At 35.8% G+C, this 12,175-nt stretch overlaps 1 protein-coding gene across 4 annotated transcripts in view; it reads right to left on the bottom strand.

Moving 5' to 3' along the window:
• AKAP6 (A-kinase anchoring protein 6) overlaps positions 1 to 12,175 on the bottom strand; it is a 271,026-nt gene that overhangs the window by 140,512 nt on the left and 118,339 nt on the right. For all 4 annotated transcript variants that reach the window (XM_035552112.2, XM_050710844.1, XM_035552114.2 and 1 more), the window contains 2 exons: positions 1,889 to 1,985; positions 451 to 614 (listed from right to left, as the gene is read on the bottom strand). In XM_035552112.2, coding sequence (XP_035408005.1) covers positions 451 to 614; positions 1,889 to 1,985 — 261 coding nt within the window. The remainder of the gene's footprint in view (positions 1 to 450; positions 615 to 1,888; positions 1,986 to 12,175) is intronic.

Consider the following 12,175-nt stretch of genomic DNA (forward strand, 5'->3'; position numbering starts at 1 on the left):
TCCCCTAATTAAGCAATGCATCTGATAGTCATTAACAGGAATGAGATAATGAATCACTTTCTCTCTTCTTTGTTAATTTGCTGTAACCAAGCGGCTAATGGATGTCAGAGCTGAGTGATTGCACTGATTATAGTGATTTATAGTTGCAACAAAACAATTTAAAACCATTCTGATTATTCATGTTAAAGATGCTTTATGTTTTGTTTACTAAATGTTTTATGTTCCCCCTCATGCCCCTCTGCACACAATGAGACAGGTCTTCCTGGAAAACTTGAAAGTTCGAAGATTTTTTTATTGTTTCAGAGTCAGGCATTTCATTTTGTTTACAAAAAAAAAAAAAGTTTACCCAGTAGAAATGAAAAGCCTTAGGGTGGAAAGAAAACTTCAGTGGTGCCTAGTTCAAAAGAAGACGGAAATAAGAGGAAATAAGGCAAACTTCAAGCCACTTACCTTAGGGCTCCCAGTCCCATCCTCATTCTCTGCAGACACATCAGTAGCCAGTATCTCTGCTTTGATGATATCCAGAGCCCTAAGAATCCAGCTGTGTTGCCGTTTGATTTGCCTCTGTAGTTCCTTCCATTGACTTGCAATCATCTTCAACATGTCCTTCAGTCCTCCAAAATGAAGGGGAAAAAAAGTAAATTTTAAACTCAACTGAATCTTTAGATATTATTCTTTAATCAAAGAATTAGTAGGATATTTAAAAGAATAAATAATAACAATAATTTAAACATATTTTCTCAGAAACAAGTCCAAACATACTATTCATCCTGTAAACAATATTATAGGGTCAAAACATTTCTTTCAGCTATTATGTTAAATTTTGATTATATTTCAGCTTAAAATTTAAAAAAAAAGGAAAATCCCACATAAACTGATTTCTATGCAGTAGGGTGATTTCTATGTGATTTCTATGGTGCTCACACCCTCTAATATCTAATTTTTAAACATATAATAATCTTCCAAATATATTCTCTTACCTTCATCTCCTGTTAATATTTCCAGTAGTTTACACATTACCACTTTCTAGGTATAGGATGACATGCACTACCCTTCTCTGCTATGACTTTTATACCCGTTTGGAACTATGCATACAAGTCACCGATTTCCTATAGCTTTCACATTACAGGGATCATCTGCCTGACATCGTGAAACAATAGAGGCACAATATATAACATGATCTGAAAAAACGTAAACCAAAGAATAACTTCAACCTGGTGAAAAGCATGCTAAGTAGGCCAAAATTAAGATGGCATTCGTAGCAATATATGCTGATTAAAACCCTATTATCATACAAGTCACGCAAACATCTAAAAATATAGGGGGTGGTAGGGATAGAGAAAGGGAAATCAGTATATCACTCCCCCTCCCCTCGATTTAAGGCCTCTGCAGAAAAAGACAAGCCTAACCAAAGGAAAAAGGCATTTTTAATTTTAATCTATTCCTCATAAATATATTAAAATCAAGTAAGAATTAGTTTAAGTGGCAAAATAAAGCTTTACCAATGCAATTACCCATGCAGGGTATGTAAAAATATATACGTATGTATTTGAAATCCTAATTCGTTATCTTAATGTTATTTCCATAGCACCTACATCAAAGAATGTGTCAGTGTGAAGTTTTCAATGATGTGATTTCAATTGAAACTCAGCTGAGCAGCAAGACCAAAATAAAATGAACAGACTATTTGCAGGCAGTATTTCATTTTATAAGTATCACTGCATTGTATGCAGTATATGAAACATTTATAAATCTTGAAGGTCAATCTGATAATGTAAATATTAATAATACATAAGGAAGTGAATATATGCAGTAATTTACAGCAATGCTTCTTCATTCTTTAATAGTCTGGAGACATAAAGACTTGCAATATTTCAGAAGGATTTACCTGATTTGTGAGATACAATAAGCTCAAGAAGTTGACGTCCTTCTTCTACCACTGCTTCTTTTAAAGCACAGTGGCTATCTACATTCAACTTAAAACTCTGCAAAAGAAAAAAAAAAAAGGAAAAAAGAAAAAAACAACTCAGCATCAGACATTGGAGAGGCAGTTATCAGAAAACACACGTACAAAATTACTTGCTGCTTTTTATCAAGAACCACATCCCCATTTACCCAATAGCCAAACTAATTTGCGATACTAAAAACTATTGATATTTTGGATCTGGGCTCAAAATGTTTCCATTAGATCAGCAAAGTGCATCTGTGTTGAAACAGCTGACAAATCTACAAATTCATTAGGTTTTATGAAAAGTCACAACCCGTAGGCTATATCTGGAGTAACAGTGTTCTATAAAATACACTAAATTTATGCCATCACATATGAGCTCTGTTTTTTTCCGATTTCTTTGAAATGTTGGTGATAGCACTATTTATGAAACCATAAAAAAAAAAAATACAGCATTGAATATATTGGCCTTATGTGCACTCATACAAATCTATTAATATTGTTTCAGAGTTAGCTCTCATATCCGTTTTCAAAGAACAAATCAGACCGCTTTAGATCTCTGCATTCTTAATTCGTAAAGCATGTATTTTTCATCCTTTTTGCACTAACAGTTTTACTAGTTGTGGAATTTTGTACTTTTTTTTTTTTTGACAAATTGCATTGAAAGCTGGTAATAGATAGAGGAACTCGAACATGATCTACTCTGTGTTATGCCATTTTGCAGACTACTGATAATTTAGTTGGAGAAAATTGTGAATTATTTGGCAGAGCTTCTCACTCATATTTGCATGTAAGAAATAGAAACAAAATATAATAAAGAAAGGAGTTCTTGCTGTATTTAACCGTAAATCATGTGCAACCCTGAACACACACACACGGAACCCTTGTTCTCTTTGAAATGCCTACAGAATGAATGAGAACAATATTTGACTCCTTGGAAGAAGAGAGTTTTGCTCTCTCATGGGAATGAATTAACTGGCAGAGATTAAAGGCGATTTTGCAAGTGCACATTTGTAGCTTCTGGTTTTTATAAAACTTATTTATACTTCTCCAAATGCTATCAACCATTCTAGAACTGAAGTAGCAGACACCACAAAATACTAAAAGTCCTCCAGCTTAGGGAAGTGACCATTTCCTTTCTTTTCTAGCTCCTGTAATCATGTTGATTGGCGTAAGAGAAAATAATATTGCCAGAACTGGAATAAAATGATGTTCTTTTACTGTGTTATGGTTGAAAAAAAAGCATGTTGCTCAGACAAACTGTTAACAGCCTTTCAGGCAGCAGTCCAGTTGACAGTAACAACGTTTTTGAGAATTCTCCCTTCAAACAGAGTAGCAAACAGGAATTTTGCTACCTTCAGCATTTTGTCTAGCTCAGTTTTCCATTTATGGACACCTGAAAATAATATTCTGTACCAGGTGTTGAACAACTGGGTCAGCCAGTGAGTTAAAAATGAAAAATGATCCCTTCAGTTTGACTGGCCTGTTCTTAAATCTAGAGTTTTGTGAACCCAAATCTAGAAGTTCATTTTCCTTCGTAAGAGCCCGTCTGAACGAGCACTGACAATATTTAATTTACTGTTTACTTAAAACAGGCTTGTACTGAATAGTTTGTAATCATGCACTTCACAGGAAATGCACTATGCGTGTGCCTCACACAGCAAAAGAGAACCTAAAGGACCTGAGAGTAGGTTGTGTAATTTCATATAATTGAAGTTGAGTATAGATGCAGCTGGATGTGGCAGTGTCTCAAGATGATGTGGATGTGTTTGATAGGAAAATTGGAAAAGATGAGGTATTCTTTTTCATTAGGAAAAAAAAAGAGACTTGCTGTCCTAGAAAAGATTCGTTTAACATAACGCACCAGATACTACAATACAGCTTGATTTTCAGGTGCACCTATTAACCAGTAATAATGTTAACTGAAGAAGTAAAATATGATGAATAAAGATGGGGCCAAACTTTTGAGTTTTGACTAGCAATATTCTACTTGTGCAAAATTCTGATTTTACAGATAAATTATGCATGGCACAAAAACTGTGAACATACATGAAATTTAACAGAAATAAACTCTTATCAGCACATACACATCGAAAGGAGGGAACCATTCACCTAAGTATAAATACAAACAGAGGCAAAGAAAAGTGTCAGTTGATGTAGTGAAGCGTGAGTTTTGGAGTTAGAATTATATGCATACATATAATTTCTTATGAGTGACAATTTCCTAACAAAAAGGAACAAATGGACAAGGATCACCAGAAAGAATAACCTTCAATCAGTGCATCAGTGCTCATGGTTCCTCATACCTGCATGGCAGAAAATGTGACACACGAAAGATGCAGACTTTAACAAGCATTACATGTATATGCAATGGAGAGATGCAAATTCACACAGCTAAAGACAAAATCAGACCAAATTATTGAAATGGAGGAGGACCATTGAAACAAAGAGGTCCTCTCCCGTCCTGGGTATTCCCCATTCCCTACTGTTTACTTAGGGTATTTGGAAAATTGTAACTCTAACAGCGTGTGACCCAGGTACTCTGTTCCCCTCCTGTGATCTTCCCTGATAATGAACGGAGCCCTTGCATCTGAAGAGAGGAAAGGAGAAGAGGGAAGTCAATTAATCAAAGCCATTTTTCCAGACACATTTGCAGCTATGGAGCAGTTTAAATATCACACATGAGCACGTATACATTATGGAAAATGCACGGGCATTGGCCTGACAGCAGCTTTTTAAACAACACATTAATGTCATCCCTAGCAGTACAGTGTATATAACACAGTTTACAAGCTGCAACAAGCAAAATCTCCTTATGAAGGTCTCTGTGGTTACTTCTTACAGTCACCATGCACTTACACGTAAATATCAACTCTTCTTATTTAGCAAGAAAGGAAAAGGGAGGCAAGAATCATGCAATTTTATTGAAGCTACAGAACTGTAAATAAAGACTCCAAAAGTGAAAAGTACTAAGCCCCAGTTGACAACATGGGGCACAGGAGCCCACCCTTAACAAAATGAAGGTAATTGTGTCCTGATTTTTAGGAAACTAATTTATCTATTGGATGACAATACCCCAGAACCAACATAGGAGAGGGGGAAAAAAAAAAAAAAAAAAAAAAAAAAAAAAAAAAGCAGATCTGATCTATACTGGGCTCTGAACACACTGTGACTTTTTTTTAATTTGGTTCCTCCAATGCTATATGAAATGCAGCTGTTCTCAAGAAGAATGCCTTTCCAACAAATCCGCATCTCTCCCTAACAGTTTATTTGTCTGTACAACTGTGGACAAGAAAAAAATATTTGAAAAAATATTTATTCAAGTTCCCCTCAGGATTTCTTTTCTGCCTGAAGATACTTAAAATTGGAAAACCTCTGTTGTACAGTTTTCCTATAACATGTACATATTGGGCTCTGATATGCAATCTTTCTCTGCTCAAACCTCTGTTCTTAACAAATCCTGTAATTTGGTAAAACACAGCCTGGGTCTTGACCTATTTGTATCTTCAGTAAGGACAGTCAACCATTAAATATTCTTGTTCCCAGAGGTGTACAGACTTTGTACAAGCATGTGCTTTTAACATTCATGATGTGTCCAACTAAGTATTTCTTGTGTAATTTGTGTCTCTGAAAGACACGTAAGCAACTAGGTATCATGTGAAGCTACGACATAGACATAGAGATTAGTTTAAGCAGTTACAGTATTAGTATTAGTTACAGTATTATTATAGTATTAGTTACAGCAGTTTACACCTATTGCCAGATCAAGACACTGTACTAAGTGAAATATTTCAATTTGCCAAGTCAATCATAATACTAACATGTGTGGTCTACTGGGGTACCACTGAGGTTCTTGAGGTTCATTTTTATATGTTGAAATACATTTGAGAAAAACATCGCTAAGGCAGTCTTTTTTAGAGCAATGATACAGACGATTAGAGTGATCTTGATTTTCAAGAATTTGAAATAGGAAGCTTAATTTAGGATTTCCTAACAGTCATCTGTATTTTTTGAGAAAACCACAATAGTACTACGATACGGATTTATATATTTAAGTACAGTTTAACAAATATTTTGGGTAAGAATGTAGCTATTTTTTTAATTTAAAAAATAAAAATTCTAACACAGTAAGACTTTGCGGCAATGGCTATACAATGCAAACCAACATATTAAAACTCCCTTTGGAGAATGAACTAACATACCCACATACATAATCCCTGTAACTGACTTTTACAGGTATTTGTCACTGCTTATTGGAAAAAATGGTTCGGGCACAATACCTTTCTACAGACATCTGAGATATCTGATTAGTATTACAGGACTTCTAATAACATTCGAGCTGTGAACTGTGAAGTAAACCTGAGCTGTTCTGTCCAATGCATACAGAGTTTGAAGCAATATAAATACAACATAACTTCAGGGCAACAGAAGAACTATTTAACTACCAGCATGTCAAAATACTTATTATGGAATAATTATGGCATCCCCTGGAATGATTTTACCTTTGACTCACTGATACATGTTCTCCAACTTTCACTTGTTCAGAACGTACTTTTTGCCTGGGAGGCCCAAGCACATTTACAGAGAGAAACTACTGGGACTTCAGTGGAAAGCAAGCAAAATGTCTTTAAAGGTGGAAATGGCAGAAGATCATGAGAAATAAATAACACTGACTAAATGAAGATCAAGAGGAAGGGAAATTATTATCCATTTACATGAACATAAATTGTGTGGAGCCAGGAGCAGGACTCGATGATCCTTGGGGTTCCCTTCCAACTCGGGATATTCTATGATTCTCTGATTCTACTCTGAACAGCAAGCAGAAAGAATACTTTTTAGCATAGTACAGTGTAAGAGGACATAGTAGATGGGACTAATGGAATTAAAGTAAGAGAGAGAAAATTTAAGATAAATACAAGGGAATTTTCCCTTGAAAGCTAGATCTATTAGATTGCGTCATAATCTCCTAAGGGAAACAGTGAAAGCCCTGATCCCTGGAGACCTTTAAATCTCGACTGGATAGAAATGGAGGAGTGAGGACTGCAATGTAGCAGGCTGACATTACAGCAGCCTCTCTTTCACATTCCATAGCATTTGTGACTGGCCAGATACTGAATACAAAGGGACAGGCTCTACCCCCAGTAGTCCAGCAGTAACTTACACTTCTGTGCAACCACCTCACCCCTTTCCGCTTTGTCACAGCCTCTGCCATTCCAGTATTAGGTGGCCAATGTTTTGCCCCTTGGTTACCTCTTAAACATGAATAGAACAGTTTTCCTCACATTAGACCCCCAAATAGTGTTTTTCATTCCTCCTCGAATTTGTCACCTCTTAGGCAACTTAGCCAAGGTTTGAATGCATAGTTTTAGATGCAGAGAAAAAGGACAGTTATCCCAACTCTCCAAGAAACCTATTTTGCAGATTTAGTTTAGAAATCATAGTAGCTATTTTTGCAGATATTCCCTATTTTAAGCTCATGCAATTTTTTCTGCTGCCAACTCTAATCTTTGTGAGTTTCACAACACAAATTTCTCTTTCAAACTGTCTCTTTACACATTACACACTGTTAAAAAAAATGTTAACTTGGGGCTCCCTAAATCAAGTCATAGTTTGTTTATTATCAACAAACAACGGATGGAAGCACAGGCAGGGAAGCCCATGGACAAAAGGACTATGCAAAGAACAACTGCTAAATTACCATAAGCATGGTGAACTGCACATCCAGTCCACCATGGATAACCGTTCTTGATAATTTCTGGTCTTCTAGAGATATTCAGGAAATAACCTGCAAAAGTCACAGTCTTCTGACTCCCTTTTCCATCATGATGACATGTGGCTGCTGATCTTACATGTTTCTAAGCACACCTTTCCCACCTGGACACCTACCACCCCTGGAAAACTATCTGACCAAAATATGTCTATATTATGTTGTCCTACCACACGCAGAAAAAAAAGCCAAACCTGAGAAGAGTTTTCTGACCCAAAGATAAATTTATGTGGCATAGCAGCCTTTGCAAATGTGGAGTTACTAAGGATATTTGCAAATGTGGAGTTACTAAGTTACTAAGTAAACAAATATCCGTGTATTATTTAAGAATAAAATTAAACTTACAGACTGAAAAGCACACATTGGCACTAAGTAACACTATGTAGTTTTAGAACAATCCTTGAAGGATTTTAGTTCTATTAAAATTTCAGGGGAATATAAGACAGATATAATTTCCTTTTTATATATCTGCAGATGTAAGGTTTTATACAATTTAAAGATTGACCTAAAATGCTTCCTGAGTAAAATATATCTAATAAACTATGTGACATCACAAATTATTAACCCAAAACATCTGTAGAATTAAGAAATGAAAAATAAATTCATAGGAGAACCAAAGAGAAAAAAATGCCAATCACAACCTCCATTCATGCTCCGAAGTTTCTGTATTTCTACTGAAAGCTTTGGCATGGCAAATACCAAAACACAGACAACAACTGCATTATTTCCAGTACTCAAAGTATAAATGATACTATGCCTTTGAGAAACACAGCACAGAACCCACAGGAGCAGACCATAGCTCTTGGCAGGTAGGTGAAAGCGAATACACTTTAAATGTTGCTTCAAGTGTGCTTGTTTGTCCTTTGAGATCCTGGCCTTATATTCTTTTAATGATTTCCAATCTCAGAAAATTTTTAAAATAAATTGAATTCTATTTTCAAAAACAATTTACAGACTACATCTACACTGATGATATCAGCATACTAAAATTACAAGTAACAGCACACATTTTAATAGACATAAATTACAACTAACAGAGTTCCTACATAATCATTATGCAGTTTATTAATAAAATAAACATTACTTTCAAATCAAAGTGGTTTTTTTCCAAAGGTGTTTCAAAAGTTGTTACATTGATAAATTAATTTTAAAGACCATTATCAAGTTGTCATTCCAAGACTGATTATTCTACAATTGCTATAAAGCTTTTAAGTCAGAACTTCGATGAAATACTTCTTCACTGATCAAGTTAGTTTAAAACACTGTATAAGGGTAGTTTTATTTCATTATATTATTATAGGCTCTGAACCCCTGAATGCAATTTCTTCTGCAGGCCAGGGACACAATGGACCCTCTGGAATCTAACTTTCATAGCTCAAGCTTTCAGAACCTATGTTTTAGGATACCTTAGTAACCAAGAGTTTCACAATTTTAGGTGGTGAGTCTCAATGGGGGGAATATTTGTAACACTAGCAAATCAAGCCACCCTGCCTGGGCCAGCTTCACCTACAATTTCAAGTAAATGTAATCATTTCCCTAAGTCTGAACAAGCTGGGTTTTCACGTGCTCTATGAATGTGTTTGGACTTGTTTTCTAACAAAGGTACATCAGGCATTTAATACACACTCTGAGGAACAAAACACCCTCTACATTCTTCTATGTAAAAGAACAGTTTCAAGGATCTCATCATTCCCTCTTCCAAAGCAAACATTCTTAGCTTAACAGCATCCTTGATAGTGGTGAAAATAAAATTCTAAGTTTTTCAAAACGTCAAGCATCAAGAATTAAAAAGAAAAAAAAAAATCCAGACATAGATTAAACTTGTTCATACAATATATTTCTATATACGGATCAAAAGAATTCAAAATCATCACAAGTGACAGAGTTTAGATTTTTGACATTATAATTTTCCCTTCTCCTTCAGTAGAAGAATTTACTTTATGATGACATCCTAATATGCTTCTTTGTCCCTGGTTTAATGCCTCTTCTGTCCAGAAACAGTTGCAGATCCATATCTGGGCCAGGTTGTCAGCTTCAGCAGTTATTTTTCTCAACCACCATGCAGAAGTGGACAGAGTCAGGCAGCCTGACAAGTTTTGCTCTTGGATCCTTCACTCAGATGGTCCAAGCTCTCAGAACTAGAAAAGCTGGGATGGTCTCCTGTGGAGTACATCCTCTAATCCACAAATATGTAATTCAGATAGATACATAAACAAGAACACCAATATTTTAATTTTAAAATCCACTCCTCTTAAATAGAGCACTTTTTGTGCTCTGTACGTGCAATTTATAACACAACCAATGTGCTACAGACAAGCCCAATCAACAGTGTTGACTTTTATTACGGCATCCTATCCCCTTCCTATGCACAACTATGTAAATTTCAGTTGGTAGTAAAGAGAAGCAAAGGAGTCCTGGGGAGGTTTGAACCAATCAACAAAACAAGTAGATGCATTTTTTTTATTTTTTTTAATCCACAGCTGTACAGGATACCTACACAAGGTTAGGTAACCACGAATATGGATGACAGGTTTAGGAAAGTGGTACTCTTAACAGTATTCAAGCCATTCAGTCTCTGGGAAAATTATTGAGGAATTTTTGCTTATGCTACTGGTTTGCACAAAGCAGTGCAAAAATGAAACTGGTTTGCTCCTGAGTGGGACTGTGCGGCAAGAGGTGGTAGCAATGGCATGGGAGAAAAACAAATGGACAGTCCCTTCCTTCATGAGAAATACACATAGTAATAATAGAACTCCATCATACTAGACCTCCTATTTCTGTGGTGCTGGGAGGATAAACAACACCCACTTCTCATTACAAAGAAAAGATATGTGTCAGTTCTTCATTGCATTACCTTACAGGAAATAGTTTTAGATCAAGTGCAGTATTTCTGTATTGGTCAGCACAACAGCACCGTGAGTAGCAGAACATATACCTGGATTTTCTTAGTGTATTTTTTATCTCTTAGTAAGTCACCAAAAAAGTCATGGGAAACAGTAGTTCAAAAGAACAGTCCAAATTGTTTTTAGAAACCTGTATTTTTCCCACTGTCAGCAATTGTATGCACTCTGGCTCCAGACTGTACCACAGGTACAATGGAGTGCATTAAATGACAGTAACATTTTGTTCTGAAGTTCTCAGGCACTTTAACTCAAAAACCAGAAAGACTTACACAGATGTTATTTGGTTTCCAGATTTTGTAAGCTGAATACTACAACTGAAAATATACACGTATTCCCTTTGTTTAAGGTTGATTTCTGACTTCCTATTAATTGTTGTGTTATTTGAAAACTGCTGGTTTTAGTTTACACCTCTGAATAGTACATTCTGCAGACTACTTCCTATATAAAATGACAAACATTCAGGAACTGATGCACATGCAAAATACCTTTCATTACAACAGTATAAAATTCAGAAACTGAAACTAACGATAGGCTAAACTGATTTAAAGCAAAATCCTTAGGGAAGCAAGAGATTAGTCCAGTCATGGTGCTCAGAGTCTTTATCATGACCATCCTGCAGATATCATTGTATATTTTGAGGAAAAAATCTAAATTGGCTGCAATGGACATTGGAAATGCCCATCCAGCAAAAGCATAGTACATAACACAGTCATTTCAGAATCTTTAATGCCTTCAATAAAATCACTGTTACCACGCTACCACAAGGACAGCCAGCAGATTATCCCAAGGCATGTGTATTTAACCTTACTTTCAACGAGAAAAGGTATTTAATACTTCTATAAACTGACATTTTTCAGCAAATGTTATTTTCCAGGGAGATAACAATGATTTTTTTTCAGACATAGCAGACTTGTTACAAACAGATGATCAGTTATCATAAGGAATCACAGAAGCATCATTACATTACCAACACAATTTCTTAAGGGTGAAAATACAACCTATTTTCTGTATGAACATGTTTGCTGTTTACAGCTAAGAAAGTGCTGAGCCATGATGTGGCCAGAAACATTTCTATTGGACACAGGAAAATTTTTATTCCATTTTCCTTTAGATAATACAACTCTCAAAACTCCCATATCTTAGGAAGAATTTTTTTTTTTTTTTTTAAAGAATAGCAATGCCATCTAAACTTTTGAAATGAAAACTATGCTCCAGGTTGAAGATCATCTGTTCTGGCACATCTCATCCTAGATGTAGCCTACCCTTCATTTTGTAGAAAAATTCACGCTCATCAAACTTTATGGTTACTCATCGTGGGAAATTCTGTGGAGTTTTAAGTTGTAACTGCAATAAGAATGAAATTCCAGTTTGTCCTATGGTTAATAATTAAAACTGTGGTTTATCTGGGTATCAGGGCTGTGCCTGTGTGCACACGCAGTGCACTTAGCTGTTAATTCCCTGGGTGGCCCAGGAACTCCCCAACTTGCGTCTGCACAGATGAGATAACGGGCAGATTGGGGACAACTGCCCACCTTGAGAAGCGGCAACTGCCTGAGT

This window comes from Cygnus atratus, chromosome 5, assembly GCF_013377495.2.
Source record: "Cygnus atratus isolate AKBS03 ecotype Queensland, Australia chromosome 5, CAtr_DNAZoo_HiC_assembly, whole genome shotgun sequence".
Lineage (NCBI taxonomy): Eukaryota > Metazoa > Chordata > Aves > Anseriformes > Anatidae > Cygnus > Cygnus atratus.